At 46.6% G+C, this 19,101-nt stretch overlaps 2 protein-coding genes across 6 annotated transcripts in view; both read right to left on the bottom strand.

Annotated features, from left to right (window-relative positions):
- Positions 1-41: 41 nt before the first annotated feature.
- On the bottom strand, positions 42-16,738 carry CHRNA10 (cholinergic receptor nicotinic alpha 10 subunit). 3 transcript variants are annotated; one of them, XM_041730012.1, is made up of 6 exons: positions 16,627-16,738; positions 5,095-5,270; positions 3,999-4,144; positions 3,408-3,562; positions 2,144-2,676; positions 42-1,464 (listed from the first exon to the last, which is right to left on the bottom strand). In XM_041730012.1, exons 2-6 carry the CDS (start codon positions 5,174-5,176, stop codon positions 1,007-1,009), a joined length of 1,374 nt encoding a protein of 457 aa, XP_041585946.1. In that variant the 5' UTR covers positions 5,177-5,270; positions 16,627-16,738; the 3' UTR covers positions 42-1,006. The 3 variants fall into 3 exon arrangements, with proteins under 3 accessions (XP_041585946.1, XP_041585945.1, XP_041585944.1); XM_041730011.1 differs by lacking the exon at positions 16,627-16,738 and adding an exon at positions 5,633-6,089; XM_041730010.1 differs by lacking the exons at positions 5,095-5,270; positions 16,627-16,738 and adding an exon at positions 3,703-3,777 and having other exon boundaries at positions 2,144-3,562; positions 3,999-4,121.
- NUP98 (nucleoporin 98 and 96 precursor) overlaps positions 14,849-19,101 on the bottom strand; it is a 121,952-nt gene continuing 117,699 nt past the window's right edge. For 2 of the 3 annotated variants that reach the window (XM_041730007.1, XM_041730009.1), the window contains exons 32-33: positions 16,627-16,738; positions 14,849-16,502 (exon numbers count right to left, since the gene is read on the bottom strand). In XM_041730007.1, coding sequence (XP_041585941.1) covers positions 16,285-16,502; positions 16,627-16,738 — 330 coding nt within the window. In that variant the 3' untranslated portion in view covers positions 14,849-16,284. The remainder of the gene's footprint in view (positions 16,503-16,626; positions 16,739-19,101) is intronic. The other variant, XM_041730008.1, reaches the window with a different exon arrangement.

The following is a 19,101-nucleotide window of genomic DNA, read 5'->3' as shown; positions in this document are numbered from 1 at the left end:
AGGGCCTGGGGAGGAAAGCCCTTGGCCATGGTATTTGCTGGTTTTACTCAAATGCCTCACACGTGCCCCTGGAAAGTTGCTGTTCAGTCTTCTAGGAAGCCTGCTCTGACCTCTCTCTCCTGGCTGGGCAAGGGGCCCTGCCTCTTTGCTCCCATAGGTCTCGGGGAGGGGGGGTTCTCTACACCAGGTGCCCATGTCAGTCTTCCATGTCAGACTGTGAGATCTTGAGGGCAGGGAATGGGTCTAAAGCACAGAGGCAGCGCCAGAAAACATGTGAAAGTCAGAAAGGAACAAATACTCTGTGAACAGCTCATCTCTGCACGCCCCCACTGAGGACACTTTGAAGCTCTCTGAATGTCAGTGTGTGGGAATAACGTGGACTGGCTCCAGCTCCACAGGGTAGAGAGCACGACTGACAGCAAAGAGAGCATCAGGTCCTCAGCCAGGGTCTCAGCTGATTTCTTGTCAGCAAAGACATAATCCCTGCCCTGTTCTATGCATCCTAAGGTTCCTATCTCTAGAGAGGAAGGGAGCTGGATCCCCAACTCCCACTACCACAGACCCCAAGGGTAAAACAGGACATCAAAGAGGTGCTAGGCACACACTTTCTTTATTATGAGTTGGGGCTTTGGGGCCAAATCCTGTGTGGCCTCCTGCTCTGGAAACTAGAGAATGAATCCTGGATCTCCTTCCCTGAGTCCCTAGGGAGGGATGTTGGGCAAGCTCAAGTCCCTAACACAAGAGCTGCCGAGGAAGGAAGAGAAGACAAGGAAACATGGTAGTTCTGTTTCTCATATAACCTGCATTCTCGCCACCAAAAGCTCTAACACGCAGCATCGAAATTCAATTCTGTCCCTCCAGGACTGCGTTCTGATCATGACCCTTCTTAGAGTTCCTCTTCTGGAGGAATTAGGGGAGAGACGGGGTGGCCCGTCAGAGAGCCAACAACCACTGGGCTTCTCCATCCCTCTCTGGAGGTGCCGTGGCTGCACCAGACCCCGGGGATTCACAGGGCCTGCACTAGCACCAGGAGGCTCATGACCAGGGCCATGGAGAAGAAGATGCCCAGGAAGAAGCGATCCATCACACGGGCCAGCCGCTTCCAGTCCTCATGGCGACGCTGCGCAGCCCGGTGGCTGTGGAAGGCGTTAGCAATGGTAGCTACGTGGTGCAGCAGGGCTTCCTGACGGCACAGACACCGGGGCTCACGGCAAGGAACTGCTGGAGGGCGAGCCCCTCCGTCAGGAGGTCGGGGACTGGGGGGTGATTCCGGTGGTCTAGCCTGCCCACAGGGCTCCCCTCGTTCCCGCACGCACAAGCCCCGTGCCAGGCGTCCAAGCAGGAGGGTCCGGGCCCAGGCTGGCACTGGTCGGGCACTGGGACCACAGTAATGCAGGTTCATGATAAGGATGGTGAGTGCGGTGGAGAATGTGACCATGGTCATGGTGGCCATGTAGTACTTCCCTGCAAGAGAGAGTGAGCTGGGGCCCAGAGCGAGAACTGAGCTCGCCCCCCGCCTCAACACAGGGAGGCACCAGCTCCCCCACCAGGAGGCTCTCAAGGCCCTCCCTGTCCCAGTCCCAGTGGAGGAGGCGGCAGGTAAGGGCTAAGGTCTCCTCGCTCCTAGTTCTTGCGAGTGGGTTCTCAGAAGCTGCCTGCTCCCTAGTTGTTCTCCCCACTGCTGGCTGGACGCTGCACCCTCACCCCCAATCCGTGAAAGTCACGGTCTCAAATAGCACGAGCACCACCTGGGGCAAGTCAGCGATCCTTCTGGCACAACTGGGATAACAGAACCTATCTCACAGGTTGGTGGTGATGCCTCATTGAATTAGTACCAAAAAAAAAAAAAAAAAATCAAGTGTTTAGGAGAGTGCCTGGCACACGGCCAGAACCCAGCGCATTCTGCCTGCGGGCCGGACGGTGGGGTGGGGTGTCCTTCCTGGAAGGGGCCTTCCCCTCCTGCCCTCCCCTCCCCTCCCCTCCCCTTCCTGCGCGGGCTTGGGCTGCTCTGCTGGGGGTGGGCGCCTGTCCCGCTCGCCGCCCCGCCCCCCCCGCCCCGGTGGAGACCCCCACGGGCGTCCGCGGCCGCAGGGGGGGGGGGCGGGGGGGGGCGGGGGGGCCGCGCCGCGCCGGCTCGGCTCACCGATGAGCGGCACGCTCTCCGCCGGCGGCATGCTCTCTGCCAGCAGCAGCTGGAAGACGGTGAGCGCCAGCAGCACCGTGACGCCCAGCGACACCTTCTCGCCCGAGTCTGCGGGCAGGTGGAAGGCGAGCGGCGCGAGCAGCGAGATGAGCACGCAGGGCAGCAGCAGGTTGCACACGTAGGCGGCGGCGCGGCGGCGCAGCAGCAGCGTGAAGGTCACGTCGGGGTAGGGCTCGGAGCAGCAGCCGTAGGTGAGCACGCGCCGCCGCGCCGGCATGCCCAGCACGCGCCACTCCACGTTCTCCACGAAGTCCGCCAGGCCGGCGGCGGCGCCGCGCGGCCGCACGTCCAGCTGGTGCCCCCCGTGCGTCCAGGAGCCGAACGTCAGGCCGCAGCGCTGCGCGTCGAACGGGAAGGCGGACACGTCCACGCGGCACGAGCTGCGCGTGATGGCCGGCGCGTCCCAGCGCACGGCGCCGTCGTGCCGCAGAACCACGTTGGTGCTGGCGGAGGCGGGCGGCTGGGCGTCGGCCCTGCGGGCAGAGGGGGCGGGGCTGCGGGGCGGGGGCGGGGCCGGGGCGGGGCCGGGGCCGGGGGCTCCCTGCGGGGCCGCTCCCACCGCGCCGAGGTCGGGGGGTGGCAGACAGCCCTGGGGGCCCTCCGACGCTCCGAAGGGGCGCCCCCTGCTGGGCCCAGAGCGGACCCACATCCAGGCCAGGGCAGTGGGAGAACACGCCTGTCCCGGTCGGCCCCCCCCACCCCGTCGGGGGTGCAGTGTCAGCCGTGCATCTCCTCGAGCCCCCCGCCCCCCACCGGGGAAATGTGCAGAGCCATACGTTGTCTGGGAACCACACCACTGGTTTCGGAGGCATAAAGGAATGCTCCAGAGGGTCAGGCCTTGGAGGAAGTCCCTAGGCAGGTCCTCAGGGAGACCTGGGAGACTTGGAGCGGCCCGAAGGCTGGAACATGCCATCTAAAGGCACTTGTGCCCCAGGACCCTTTCTGTACTAGATACAGAACTGGCCCCGGACCACAGCGCGTCCCCAGGAGACACTCAGCCTGGGTTGGCTGGGGACAGACTAAAGTGGGGGTGTCAGTGAGGCGGCTCTGAACTGCCGGCAGCTTACAAGGGTCCTGGGGGGAAAGCTTCCAGGGCAGCATAGCAACCAGGTTAGGTGGGGGAGTTGGGGAATCACTGCATACCTAGAGCCAAGGGCAACTGTAGGGCGGGGTAGGAGAGGGGAGGGGCCCAGGCAGGCAGTACTTGTTATAGAGTACGATGTCTGGTCGCCACACGAGACTGCTGGGGATGCGGATAGCATCCAGGCCACCATAGGCATCAGGGTCCCATCGTAGGTAGGCATCTGTCCACTCCTGTCGGATCCACAGGTACAGGGTCAGCACCTGGTTCCGCTCATCCTAGTGGGAGGCAGGGAGTGGGCACAGATGTGGGCACGTATATGCACACCCTTCCCTGTGTGTACGCACTCACCCACAGAGCTCTGGACAGCAGCCATAAACCCAGCTGGCTCACAGTCCAGTTCCTACCCAGGCCTGACCTTGCTATGTGGCCTTGGCAGTTTCTTTTCTTCTTTAGGCTTCCGTTTCCTTAGTAGTTACATGGGCTATAATCCCTGCTAGGCAGCAATGCAAGTGTGCAAAGTGTTGGGCACACTGTGGGCACCTGCCCAGCAGTTAGTATCCAACAGTTAGTAGCTCTTATTAGTGTTGGTAATATTAACATTCACAGAAAATAATTGTTTGGAGAATAATCCCAGTCTCTCACTGCCCCCCAACCCCATTCCATGACACTGCCGCAGGCATGGTCCACACTTGTACTACCACCACCACACACCATGTCGATGATCTGGGACAATGTCACCTCCAGGGTCACGTTCAGAGCCTGGTCTGTGTCCGCCACAGGTCTCAGAGCACTTGTGTAGTTGGCGAAGAGGTCACGGAACAGCTTGTGAGCCAGCCTGCCCTCGGCTCCCAAGCACCCTGAAGGACCAGGAAGAAGCGTTGTCCATCTGAGGCCCTTGTCCAGGGGCATCTCCTCACACCCTCCACTCCCACAAGGCTGGCATCCCGTCACCTGCTTCTGATGCTATAGGCCATTCCCTCCTGAAAACACTGCTTTCCCTAGGCTTTTGTGACCACACTTTCAGCCCCTGACTCAAGTACTGTTCCCCAGAATCCTGGGTGTTGGGCTTTTTTTTTTTCAGCCCAGATTTTTCTTCTGAGCTCGAGACCCATAAATACAGTTCACTCCTGAATGTCCTACTCTGTAGGTCCAAAATATGAACTCATTTCCTCCCCTCCTGTTCTGAAACCTGTTCCTTGTTCTGTGTTCCCCATCTCAGCAAACAGCACCCACTCCGGGAGACCTCAGCCAGAAATCTGTGGATTATCCTTCCTATCTGCTGCCTCCCCCTGCAATCCAGCCAGTGCCCAAGTCCTGCCAGCCATGCTGCTGGGCATCTTTTGAACATTTAGTCGCCCCTAAAGCTTGAGTGGATCCCAGCAGCAGCCTCCCCACGGCTCCTGCTGCCAGTTCGGTCTCTCTAACCATTCTCCACGTTTCTGAGATGAGGGACACTCTTTTTTTTTTTTTTTTTTCTGAGACACTCAAGTCTGACCAGGCCAGTAGCTGCTTAACACTATTCAATGGCCCCCCATTGCCTGCTGGATAAAGTCCAAACTCTGCCTGGCATTCAATGTCCTTCGTGATCTGCTCCCCACCCCGCCCCTGGCTTTTCCATCACTGCTCCCACCCCAGCCAGGCAGGTCTCCTGTCATCCTCTTCAGCACCTCCGTCCTCCCTGCCACCCAGATAGAGCGCTTATTCCCAGCACAGTAGTGAAGAGAAATGGGATGTGGAGAGAGATCTGGGGAGGAAGGGAACAGCAGCAGTGCCCATAGAGGCAGGGCTGGTTTGCTGCACTTCACACCTGGAAGTGGTGAGAACAGAAACAGAAGGCCCAGGCTGGAGACAGAGAAGCCGAGGCTGAGGCGGTGGCTCCTGGGCCCCATGGCTCTGCCACAGCAAGAGGTAGGGCGGGTCTCTGGGGGTGAGCCTCCTGGTCAGACGGAGGGCAGCATCAGGCCCTGCTGGCAAGGACGATACCTGGAAGTCAGAAGGAAGTCTGAGGTCTCTGCCGGGGAGTCCGGCGGCCCTTCCAGTTCTCTGACCCTCCTGTTTGTACCTGCCCTTGGATTTTAGAGCTTGCATTGGGGCATCTGCTCTTTCTCCTCCACTGGTTGGCCCTTGCCTCTTCAGGCCTCTTCCCTGTGCTTGTCTCTGCCCCCCGCCCCCTTTACCTTGTCTCAACTCAGCCTGTCTCCATTTCCTTGTGTCTTTTCCTCTGGAACTCTTTTTTTTGCTTTCTGCCTTTTTGACTTTGGTCTTCCTCCAACACTCTCTTCCTTTCTCCTTCTCCTTCCTCCTTCTACTTTAGCCCTCTAACTTCCTTTCTCTATTCCCCATACCTGGACTCCGGATGAGCCTGGCACATTCTCAGCACAACAGGGGCAGGGACTCAGAGGGCTCCGGGCTGCAGGCCCCTCTCACCTGCCCTTTTCCTTAGCTTAATTACAGGGTTGGGACACTTGTGCCCATGGGAACAGAGCAACTGAAATTGACACCTCAGGTCACTGGGACCTGAATTATTCAAATTGTAACACAGCACCCAGACTCAGCTCAAGCCCAGGCTGGGGTGTTGGAAGACACAGAGGTACTGGGGTCAGGAGCTGCAAAAGACTGGGCTTAAGGGTGTGAGGGGCCAGACCTGTGTATGGGGACCTCACATTCTACCTCTGCCACCATTGTTGAATTCTTGAGGCTCTTTTTTTAAATTGTATTTAAATTCACTTGATTAACATACAGTGTATTATTAGTTTCAGAGATAGAATTCAGTGATTAATCAGTTGCAAATAACAACACCCAGTGCTCATTACATCACATGCCCTTCTGAATTGCCCATCACCCAGTTAACCTATCCCCCCCCCCCCCACCCTGATGCTCCCTTTAGACAGTCAGCTCTGCCTCAAGTGAGAGATGGAGCACATCTGTTCAGGCTAGGCACTTGGTGCCAAACACGCTCTCCCTGGTGGGAAGGGGGCTGAGCCTCAGGCTGCTCTGGGTGGTCCCACAAAGCAGGAAATGGAGCTCACAATCCTTACCTCCAACTGCCTACAGCCATCCCCATCTGAGCCTGTGTTCTCCCCAAGCCTAAACACTGACATTGGGTAGCAGGGAAAATATAGGCTTTACAGTCACTCTCAGCTCTGTCGTATGAGCAGTCTAATCTGGGCAAGATACCGAGACTCTCTGGGTTTATGTTTTCATACGGGATAATGGGATTAACAGTCCTCACTTCAGAAGTTATGAGGATTGAATGAGACAAGGCAAGTACCTCGCATATTGCTTGATGCACAGCAGTCAACCAAAGTAGATATACCATAATCCCAGTGGATTAGTTAGACCATTCTACCTTCAGGAACACACACTTAGATTCACAAGTCCCCGGCCCCCAGCAACCACCATTCCACTTTCTATCTCCATGATTTTGACTTACTCATGTATGAGCAATCACATGTCTTTTTTCTTTTTTTTTAAGATTTTATTTAAAGAGAGCATGAGTGAGAGAGAGCAAAAGTGCGGGGGAGGGTCAGAGGCAGAGAGGCAAGCAGATTCCCCACTGAGCGGGGAGCCCAAAGTGGGGTTGGATACCAGGACCCTGGGATGATGACCTGAGCCCAAGGCAGATACTTAACCAACTGAGCCACTTAGGCACCCCTAAATCACGCATTTGTCGTTTTGAAATCAGCTGATTTCACTTCACAGAATATCCTCAAAATTCATCCATTTTGTTACATATGTTGGAATGTCTTTAAGCCTGTATATATTTTATTGTATGGATATACTACATTTTGCTTATCCATTCATTCCTAGAGGAATACTTTGGTTGCGTCCACATTTTAGCTAGTGTGAATAATACTGCTGTGTATGGAAGTAGAAATATTTCCTCAAGACTCAGCTTTCAGGGATCCCTGGGTGGCGCAGCGGTTTGGCGCCTGCCTTGGGCCCAGGGCACGATTCTGGAGACCCGGGATCGAATCCCACGTCGGGCTTCCAGTGCATAGAGCCTGCTTCTCCCTCTGCCTGTCTCTGCCTCTCTCTCTCTCTCTGTGCGACTATCATAAAAAAAAAAATAATAATAAGACTCAGCTTTTGGTCCTTTTGGATTATATACCCAGAAATGAAATTGCTAGGTCATATGGTGATTCTATTTTTTATTTTTTGAGGAATCGTCATACTACTTTCTACAGTGGCTATAATACATTCCCACCAACAGGATACAAAAGTTCCCGCTTCTCTACATCCTCACCAACAGTGGTTTTGTTGTTGTTTTTAATACTAGCTACCTTAATGGGTGTAAGGTGGTATCTCACTGTAGTTTTGATTTGCATTTCCCTAATAATTAGTAGTTGAGTATTGTTTCATATGTTTATTGGCCATTTGTATATCTTCTTTGGAGAAATGTCTATTCTAGTCCTTTGTCTATTTTTTTTTTTAATTGGGTTGTGTTGCATTTTAGGAGTTCTCTTTATATTCTGGATATTAATTCCTTTTGAGGTATATAATTTGCAAATATTTTGTCCCATTTTCGGGGTTGCTTTTTTACTCAGTTGATGTATCCTTTTGGTGAACAAAATTTTAAATATTTTATGAATCCCATTTTGTCTATATATTCTTTTTGTCTGCACTTTAAAGTCAGATCCAGTAAATCATTGCCAAATCCAATGCTGTGAAGCTTTTGCCTTATCTTCTAAGAGATTTAGTTTTGGTTCTTACATTTAAGTCTTTGACCCATCTGTAGTTAATTGTGTATGGTGTTTATTTTTTATTTAAGATTTATTTATTCATGAGAGACACAGAGAGAGGCAGAAACATAGGCAGAGGGAGAAGCAGACTCCCTGTGGGGAGCCTGACATGAGACTTGATCCCAGGACACTGGGATCACAACCCTCCTCAAAGGCAGACATTCAACCACTGAGCCACCCAGGTGCCCCATATATGGTGTTTAGATAAAGATCCAACTTAATTTCTTTGTATGTGTATATCCAGTTTTCCCAGCACCATTATTTTTAAATAAAGATTTTATTTATTTGAGGAAGAATCAGAGAATGCACAGGGGGAGAAGGGGTCATGACCTGAGCCAAAGGCAGGCGCTTAACCCAGCCACCCAGTCACCCCTCCCAGAACCATTTGTTAAGATTGTCCTTTCTCCCAGGGAATAGTGTTGGCAGCCTTGTCAAAAATCATTTGACCATATGTGAGAGATTATTCCTGTGAGAATATGTGAGAGAATATGACCATATGTGAGAGATTATTCCTGGGCTCCCTAGCCTATTTATCTTTGTGCCGTACCACACTGTTTTGATTACAATAGCTTTGTAGTGAGTTTTGAAATTAGGAAATATGAGTCCTCCAACTTTGTTCTTTTTCAAGATTGTATTTGGTTATTCAGATTCCCTTGAGATTCCATATGAATTTTAGGGTGGATTTTTCTATTTCTGCAAAAAACAAAAACAAAAAAACCACTGAGATTTTGAGAGGGAGTGTGGGTATCTTTCCATTTATGTCTTAATTTCTTTAAGCAGTGTTTTTAGTTTTCAGTGTATATGTCTTTTGTCTCCTTGGTTATGTTTATTCCTAATTATTTTATTCTTTTTGATGGTATTAAAAATGGAATTGTTTCTGTAATTTTCTTTTGGATTGTTCATTGTTAGTGTATAGAATGCAATTGATTTTTGCATGTTGACTTTATACTGCTACTTTGAATTCATCTGTTAGTTCTAACAGTGTTGCTGAACTGTGTCATTGTTGCTGTCATTGGTTTAGTAATATTTAGGGTTTTCTACATATAAAATTGTATCATCTACATATTTTACTTCTTCCTTTCCAATTTGGAGGTCTTTTGTCTTTCTTCCCTAATTGGTCTGGCTAGAACTTACAGCATAATGTTGAAAAGAAGTGGTGAAAGCAGATGTCCTTGCTTTCTTACTTGATCTTAGAGGAAAAGCTTTCACTCTTTCACCATGGAGTACGATGTTTATTGTGGGTTTTTCAGATATGGCCTTTATTTATTTTTAACGATATGCTTTTTTTTTTTTTTTTTAAGATTTTACTTATTTATGAGACACAGAGAGAGAGAGGCAGAGACACAGGCAGAGGGAGAAGCAGGCTCCATGTAGGGAGCCCAATGTGGGACTCGATCCTGGGATTCCAGGATCATGCTCTGAGCCGAAAGCAGGTGCTTAAACACTCAGCCACCCAGGCATCCCAAGATTTACTTTAGAGAGAATTCTCAAGCAGATTCCTACTGAATGCAGAGCTCAAGACAGGACTTAATCCCAGGACCCTGGGATCATGACCTGAGCTGAAACCAAGAGTTGGGCACCTAATGGACTGAGCTACCCAAGCACCCCCATATATGGCTTTTATTATGTTGAGGTAGCTTCCTATTACTAGTTTGTTGAGTGTCTTTATCATGAAAGAGTATTGAATTCTGTCAAATGTTTTTTCTGTATCAAGTGAAATGGTCATAAGCTTTTCTCCCCATTCTGTTAATGTGGTGTATTACATTATTTTCATATGTTGAACCATCCTTGCATTTCAGAAATAAATTCCACTTGGTCCTGGTGTGTAACCCTTCTGAGTTGCTGAATTCAATTTGCTGGTATTCTGTTGAGGATTTATGCATCAATGTTCATAAAAGATATTTGTCTGTAGTTTTCTTGTAGTGTCTTCGTTTAGCTTTGGTATAAGGGTACTTGTATACATTAAATGGGTAATTATAGGTAGGGGTGCCTGGATGGCTCTGTAGGTAGAGCATAAGACTCTTGATCTTGGGTTTGTAAATTTGAGCTTCACACTGGGTGTAGAAATTACTTAAAATAAAATCTTTAGGTAATTGTATGGTAATGTGAATTAGATCTCAATAAAGCTGTTACCAAAAATATCATACTCCATATCATGAGTGAGAATTAGCTGAAACAAGAAAACAATCACAGAAACAAGAAAGATCACAGATATTGGACATATTAAATAATAGTAATTTGACTATTTTGTGTATTGCTCAAAGAACTGTAAGATATATTAATTCATAATTCTCACAATATCCTATAAAGGGAGAAGCAGGCTCTAGGCAGGGAGCCTGATGTGGGACTCGATCTCAGGACTCCGGGATCACACCTTGAGCTGAAGGCACATGTTTAACTGCTGAGCCACCCAGGTGTCCCAAGCATGCAACTCTTTTTTTTTTTTTTTTTTTAAGATTTTATTTATTTATTCATGAAAGACACAAAGAGAGAGGCAGAGACATAGGCATAGGGAGAGGCAGGCTTCATGCAGGGAGTCCGATGTGGGACTTGATCCTTTGGACTCCAGGATCACACCTTGGGCTGAAGGCAGGCACTAAACTGCTGAGCCACCCAGGCATCCCTCAAGCATGCAACTCTTGATCTCAGAGTCCTAAGTTTGAGTCTCATGTTAGGGGCAGAGGTTTACTTAAAAAAAAAAAAAAAGTGCTTCAAAACAGCAAGGATGGAGTGCACATATAGAATAGACCAAAGAGTTAAAGAAGCTTCAATTTACAAAACACACTTGGGATTCATCTAATATGGCACACGATTCAAATTCTTGGGGCACCTGGGTGACTCAGTTGGTTAAACATCTGCCTTCTGCTAATGATCATTATCCCAGGGTCCTGGGATCAAGCCCCACATTGACCTCCCTGGTGAGAGCCTGCTTCTCCTTCTGCCCCTCCCCCTCTCAAATAAATAAAATCTTAGAAAAAAAAACAAAAACAAAAAAACCCAACTTCTTTCTGATTCCAGCAGGCTGGGGAGGATAGGGTGGTGGGGATGTCCCTCAGGACCAGCCAAGAGAGTCCTTGGCTTCACACAGGATGAAAATCAAGTGTGAACCAGCAGGAGGTGAAAGTAATTTACCAAAGATATATATATATGGAGAGAGAGAGAGTATCCGGGAGACTTAAAAAGGAAAAGAACATATCTCTGTTCAGGGACTTGTGGTTTTATTGAGGATGGTGGTCTAGTTTATGTGTCCTCTCAGGCATCCAGGAATTAGAAGATGAAGGCCCAGGTGTTATTCCTTGGAGCCAGGGGTTCTTGGCTCTGAGATGTTTAGCTCCAAAGGTCTGGAATGCATATATGATAGCTTTTTCAGGTCATCTTCACCTGGTCCTTCCTTAGATGTTATTTATTCTAGAGAATCATGAACTCTTTGTCCCTCACAAGGAGGACACAGTCTATTTGCATTACAAGGCATGGGTAAAGTGGGGTCCTAGCAAGACTAGAAACCAGAAAAGCAGCAAAGGAAAAAAAAAAAAAAACCACCACCAGCTCTTTCTCTCCTCTTTGGTTTCCCTGTCTCATTTACATAGTATAATCTTTGACTAAAGACTAATGTGTAAATTGGTGTTTACCTGAAAGAAAAAAAAAAGGTAAAATGTTTCTCATAATCTATTTTCTGTGATTTGGGGTGAAAATGTTATATTGTTATATATATTAAAAAAAAAAAATCCAGAAGTTGGTGGGTGAGTTTTAAGAAGCTGGGGGGGGGTGGGGCAGGGAACAAAGTAAAAAAATTAACTGCACAATAGCAGTATGATTTAAGCCTCTATTTTTGAAAAGAACAAATTACCACATATAAAAAGGTAAGGGATATACAATAATGAAATAATGACCCTTTGCCATGATTATCATCAGACAGAAGGTTGATGGGAAGTTATATAAAGGGCGACTAAGGCTGACAACACCTGAATCAACGTTAACAACACTAAAAGTGGAACAACCCAAACATGTGTCTTCTGAAGTGGTAACACACCACCATCCATTACCAGGGAGTTGGGGGCAGCTGAGAGAAGGAAACAATCTAATCAAGCCTCTAGATCTAACCAGCAGTATATAGGAAGTAAGGGGGAGTATATAGGAAGGACCAGTATTAAGGATGTAGAGGCACAACCAGCCGAACCTAGAAGGTCCTGGTCCTCAATCCTAAAGGACAAATGACCTAGTTACTTTATTTTTATTTATTTTTTTGACCTAATTATTTTAACAAATAAAGGGCATTTTAAAAAGCGGGTAGGGAAGTGCACTGGTAATAGACTGACACTTGAGACTTACCAACCAAATGCAAAGTGTGGACTCTGTTGAGATCCTAATTCAAACAATTCAACCATGAGGTGCCTGGATGGCTCAGTTGATTGAATAAGTCTTGATTTCAGCTCAGGTTGTGATCTCAGGGTCGTAAGTTTGAGCCCCGCATTGGGCTCCTCGCTCAGCAGGGAGTCTGCTTGAGATTTTTTTCTCCCTTTCTCCTTCCTCACCATGTTCATGCATGTTCTCTCAAAAATAAATCTCCCAACAATTCAACCATAAAAATGTAGTTTGAGACAACTGGGGAAATTTGAAAATGCAGAGGGTATTAGCTGCTATCTTGGGATTACTGTTAATTTTGTTAAGTGTGACAATGGTGCTGTGATTATGTTTTACCTGTTGGTGGGGCACCTGGGTCGGTAACCCACCCAGGTAGGTGACTGGGTCGGTAAGCATCTGACTCTTGATTTCATCTCAACTAGGTCATGATCTCAGGATCATTTGATTGAACCCTGCATCAGGCTCTGAACTGGGCATGGAGCCTGCTTAAGACTCTCTCCTTCCCTTTGGCTCTGCCCTTCCCCCGACTCATGAGCTCCCTCTCTAAAAAAAACAAAACAAGGGGATTCCTGGGTGGCGCAGCGGTTTGGTGCCTGCCTTTGGCCCAGGGCGCGATCCTGGGGACCCGGGATCGAGTCCCACGTCGCGCTCCCGGTGCATGGAGCCTGCTTCTCCCTCTGCCTGTGTCTCTGCCTCTCTCTCTCTCTCTCTATCATAAATAATAATAAAAAAAAATTTAAAAAGTAACCTTGAAAATAAACCTAAAAAAAAAAAACAAAATAAAACAGAACAAAACAAAAATTACCTGTTAGAAATGCTTAGGTATTGATGAAATGATGATCTGCTTTAGAAATACCATTGTGGGGTGGGTAAAATAACAGTGGAGGTAGAGATGAAGTAAGATTGGAGGAATTTCACAAATGTTGAATGTGGATTCATTACATCATTTTACTTTTGCATAGATGAAAATCTCTACAGTAAAAGGTTAAAAAAAAAAAAAGCCCTCAAGAAAACATAAGGAATGAATGTTTAAAGCAGAAATCAATACATTACAATATAGAACTCTGGTAAAAATTGGTCAATAAGTCAAAGACTGGTTCTTTGAAAAACAATAAATTTGGAGTAATTTTCTGTTAATACAAAGTAGCACCTGAGTCAAAGAGTAAAACATCTGAAAAAAGCAGCTACTCTGCAGGCCTTGGTTTAGCTAATTCAAAATTTAATATCCAGACCTTTCTGGACTTTGATTTTGGCATCATTCCAGCACTTTGACAAGGAATACATTTACTTTGGATGTTCTATGAGGTTGTAGATTTTACAAGTCTGTTGAGTTTTGAGAAAACAGATTCCTGTTTTTATATTTTTGAGAAACTTAAAATTTTATTTCAATGGAATTTTGTAATGTAGAAGAGGAGCTTGTCATCTTATTAACTTTTTAAAATTATTTTTCTAAGATTTTATTTATTCATGAGAGACAGAGACACAAACACATACACATACAAACACACACACACAGGCAGAGGGAGAAGCAGGCTCCATGCAGGGAGCCTGATGTGGGACTCGATCCCAGGACTCCAGGATCATGCCCTGGGCCAAACGCAGACACTAAACCGCTGAGCCACCCAGGGATCCCCTTATCATTAACTTTGAACTATAAATCTGTCTGTGATGTAACACAGCTACGATAAACATCTGACTTAGAGCCTTTAAAGAATATATATGAAATACTTGTCACAAGAGGGAATACTGCCCATATTCACAATTCTTAATACGTCTAAAAAGGCTAACCATTTCTATAGCACACTCACTTTTCACAAAACACTTCTCACGAGGAAACCACAACAGGAATTCTTTGCTATAAGCCCAGTAATGCTCTGTGACTCAGGTTCATAGTTAGTAATGGCGGGAGTTATCCTTAATCTTTGGGGGCCTAAATTAAAGCCCCAGATCCACTCTGCTTTATCTCCAAATTCCTCCAAGGTCCAGTGTCTTAGACCTAAGCCTATTTGGAATTTGCTCACACCTTCAGTTTAACAGGAAAAAAAAAAAATCCAAATAGTACTCCTCAGATTTATTTGCTCCTTCTGGAAAACAGCTGTATTTAGCAGCAACATCCAAGATCATCATCCCCCTTACACAATGGAAAATGAAATTAAAAGAGTGAAGTGTGGGGTGCCTGGGTGGCTCAGTGGTTGAGCTTCTTTCTGCCTCTGGCTCAAGTCATGAACCTGGATTCCTGGGATCGTGTCCTGCATCAGGCTCCCCACAGGGAGCCTGCCTCTCCTGTCTGTGTCTCTGCCTCTCTCTGTTTCTCATGAATAAATATATAGAATCTTAAATAACAATAAAAAATAAAAGAGTGAAGTATCACCCAAGGTTTAAAAACAAAACCCCCAGAGCAGAAAAGCCAGGCTTTGAATCTTAAGTTTATTCCACTGGGCAATGAGACTCTTCCCCATCCCGTACTGGGAAGCCAAGCACAGAAATATATGCTTTTAAATATATTTATATCAATATAAGAAGTCAGTGTTAATTAATAATCTCATCCCTAAATTTGCCCTAATAAATTTAGCCTTTGATTGTTCTTTCTTTAACCCATGGCCCATCTCCCGTTAGACTGAGGCCACTGTAAAGATCTTTGGAGTTAAGAAGGCTCAAAAAACACAAAGGGAAAGCCAATAGCAGGAATGCTATAAACATTTTATTTATTTTTTTAAGAAAGTAGCTTCAGAAAAAGAGGAAAATAATCTAGATCATTTATTTATATATATATATACTTTTTAATAAAAACCTTTACATAATCTTCATGCATAAAGACCCAGAGGTGGCCATGTTGTCTGTGACAGCTCTCATACCAGCTGTCGCAGGCCTTTACCTGGGACTCCCCATAGTTGGCAGCAGTGTGGCAAAGGCCCTCCACTTGCCCTTAAAAGCCCGGCTCCTTGCCTGCCTCAGTAATGGATTTACTTCTGGGACTGTAGACAATGGGTAGGAAATGCTTTGGGTTAGAATAAGAAGGACAGGGAGGGGAAAAAAGAAAAGAAAAAGAAAAAGAAAAAGAAAAAAAAAAAAGGACAGGGAGGGCTACCCAACCTGCCATGTTTTATCCAAACTCTTCAGGCAAATCCAGCCAGGAAGCCTAGCAAGAGGACTGAAAACCAGGGATCAAACTGAATTCTGGAGCCTCTGAGAGACATGGGGTCTATGACCAAGAGTTCCTGCACATGATAGTAGGAAAAGTTTGGTGTTCATGGGACATTCAAGGCAGGAACAAAGAAGCCTTGAAGATTCATCCCTCTGTGGCAGGCACTCACTTCCACCCTAAAATGAGTCAGAAAGACCCGGTTCTGTTTCCTAACTTAGTCCCACCCTCTTTTGACTCTAAAACAGTGTTAACTCCTCAATCTACTTAAGAGACAAATTCTCCTTTCTTCTGTGGATAGTTTATCTGTTAAGGAAGGATAATCCTTGATTAACACATTTGTCCTAGTATAAAAGGGTTGAGGTAGGACTAGGGTAGCAGGTTGGCATGGAGGGTCACAGGATCCAGAACAGCTGAAGGTGGAAAAGGATTCCCTGGTTCTCTGGGGGGAATTTTGCCAAAGATATTTTATTGACCATTTTTTTAAAACGGGGGAGAAAAAAAGAATGATCTTAAGGAAAGTAAAAAGAGACTTGGCTCCTTTTTTTTGGGTTCTAAAAGCCCTTATGCTTTGTTAAGTATTAAGAAAAGCCCTGAATAAATGGAGGATGCTGCTTGGGGCAGCAGGAAAAGAGGATGGATTCCACAGCCACTCAAGAGAATGGCAAACAGTGCCAATTAACTCAATGCAGGGGATTTCAGTGTGGTGAGTGTGAATGAGCATGTGAGTGTGGTGGGAGGAACCTGGAGTTCACTGGCTCCCAACAGTCAATTCTCGCAGGTAGGACTGTGTGAGGCCACGTAGTTCCTCCAAGGCATAGTCCTCAGGCATGGGGAGCTGGCCAATGTGGGGAGCCAAGAGGCCCAAAGGGACTCGCTGAGGGTCTGGTGTTGAGTCAGAAGTTGTATCAGGGGCACGCTGAAGGCTCCATACCACCCGTAGCAGGTTGGCTGCTCGTTTGGCCATGTCTAGAGAGAAAAAATGAAGTGGGCACCATGGATGAGGGGTGGTAAGGGTGGGCATCGGGGTATAGGTATAATACTTAAGACTGGAAGCAAGCAGGTAGGAAGCAGGGAGAGGCTGGAGGATTACCTGACTGGGCCAGGAGATCCTTTGCATTGTAACACTGCATCTGCTGTATGCGATTGCACAGGGAGATCACTTTGGCATGTAACTGTTCCAGCTCATAAACTGAGCAATCCACCTACAAAGAAGCAGAGAAACCAATTAGGTCAAGAAGACTTCCCATTACCCCAATTCTGTCCATGGACTATGTGAAGCTCTGAAGCGACAGAAAAAACCCACAGAGCTGGCTTGCAGTGTCATGTCACCATGGTATCTACTATCCTAACCACAGTGGACAAAACCCAACCTCAGCAATAATCCACAAGAGGAAAGTAACATAGTAACAAAGCTCTGAATTGGGCAAGTCTTGAGATGAGCATTAATGAACCACATGACACCTAAAATCTAGATAAATCTGGGTTCAGAGGGACATGTGGGTGGCTCAGTGGTTGAATGTCTGCCTTTGGCTCGGGTCATGATCCCGGGGTCCTAGGATCAAGTCCCACATCAGACGTCCTGCAGGGAGCCTGCTTCTCCCTATGTCTCTGCCTCTCTCTGTTGTGTCTCTCATGAATAAATAAATTCTTTAAAAAAAAAAAAAAATCTGGGCTCAGAGAGATTGTATGAGTTCTTAAGAGTGCATAGTAAGTAAGAAGTAGAGTCCAAACTAGCATTTAATTTAGGTATCCTAACTCCAAGTTCACAACTCTTTCTAAAATACTGCGGGGCCCTATGTCCTCTCCCTATGTGCTGCAATCCACTCCTATGGCTCTAATTGTTATTTGAAATTAATTTATTAGAGAGAGAGTGAGCAAGCAGGAGGAGCAGCAGAGAGAGAGAGAGGGAAAGGCAGAGAATACCAAGCAGACTGTGTGCTGAACTAAATGTAGAAACTGATGCGAGGCTTGATCCCACAATCCCGAGACCAAACCTGAGATGAAACCAAGAGTTGGATGCTTAATCAAGTGAGCCACCCAGGCACCCCACCTATGGCTCCAATTATGATCAATGTGCTGATGATTCCTAAATCTTTAGCCTAATATTCCAACCTTGCATTCCCTTTCCCAGGGCCGCTGCCTTAGCTTGGGTTATCATTATTTCTTACTTGAAGTATCTTAAGAGGTTGATCACTATCTTCAGTGTCATCCCCATTACATCACATCTGGTAGTCAGAGTGACTTTCCTAAAAAGCAAGTCTGTATTTTTATTTTCTCAATTTTTAAAAAGTTTATTTAAATAATCGCTACCCCCAACATGGGGCTCAAACTCCCAACCCCAAGATCAAGAGTCATATACTCTTCTGACTGAGCCAGTCAGGAACACTATTTTTATTCTTTACTTACATTCTCAACACTTTCCAGCAGCATCTTATTCCTGTTTGCCTCACATATGTCTCTTGGTTGCCCACACCCTCTTCAAACTTACATTAAACCGCCCTACTTGCTAAGTGTCCTATCACCTCCTCCTTCTCCAAACGCTCACCCAGCCCTTCCATGAAGTGTCTCTCTTACTGAATCTACTTTTGGAGTGCTTTGTAGAATCTACCATTTAATGCCTCTGCAAGTATTTTTTATCCACAAGAATCCAGTCTTTAACTGGACATTTAAAGGTGGTAAATAGGGATCCCTGGGTGGCGCAGCGGTTTGGCGCCTGCCTTTGGCCCAGGGCGCGATCCTGGAGACCCGGGATCGAATCCCACATCAGGCTCCCAGGGCATGGAGCCTGCTTCTCCCTCCGCCTGTGTCTCTGCCTCTCTCTCTCTCTCTGTGACTATCATAAATAAATAAAAAATTAAAAAAAAAAAAAAAACAAAAAAAACAAAAATATCTATAAAAAAAAAAAATAAAATAAAGGTGGTAAATATGATGAAGTCTTTGCTCTGAAGAAACTCATAGAAAATGAAAAAACTATCAGACAGAGGTAAACCTTGAAGAACCACAAGCTATGGAGATCATTCAAACATGAAGTGGCAGAAAAACTGGATGGCAACTTCAGATGAGGAAAGGTTTCCCTGAGGGAGGTCGTATCTTAGTGGAGACCTGAATAACTACAAAAGGGTCAGGTTTTCTAACCAAAGAAAACAGCTAAAACTATAAGACGAGAATGCAAAGAAAGCGTATGTGGGTAAAATGCAGAGTTTATTTTTTATTTTTTATTTTTATTTTTTTTTTAACATTTTTTTTTTTTTTTTTTTTTAAATCTTTATTTATTTATGATAGTCACAGAGAGATAGAGAGAGAGGCAGAGACACAGGCAGAGGGAGAAGCAGGCTCCATGCACCGGGAGCCCGATGTGGGATTCGATCCCGGGTCTCCAGGATCGCGCCCTGGGCCAAAGGCAGGCGCCAAACCGCTGCGCCACCCAGGGATCCCTTTTTATTTTTTTTTTAAATGCAGAGTTTAAAGAGGAGAATAGAAGAAGAGAAAACTGGAGAGGTTTTATATGCCAGAAGATCGTAACTGGGGATCCTCAGAATTCAGAGTGTAAACTTGGACTGGGAAT

This window comes from Vulpes lagopus, chromosome 15 (genome assembly GCF_018345385.1).
Source record: "Vulpes lagopus strain Blue_001 chromosome 15, ASM1834538v1, whole genome shotgun sequence".
NCBI lineage: Eukaryota > Metazoa > Chordata > Mammalia > Carnivora > Canidae > Vulpes > Vulpes lagopus.
The sequence above is the reverse complement of the archived record's forward strand: the minus strand, read 5'-3'. Positions and strand labels throughout refer to the sequence as shown.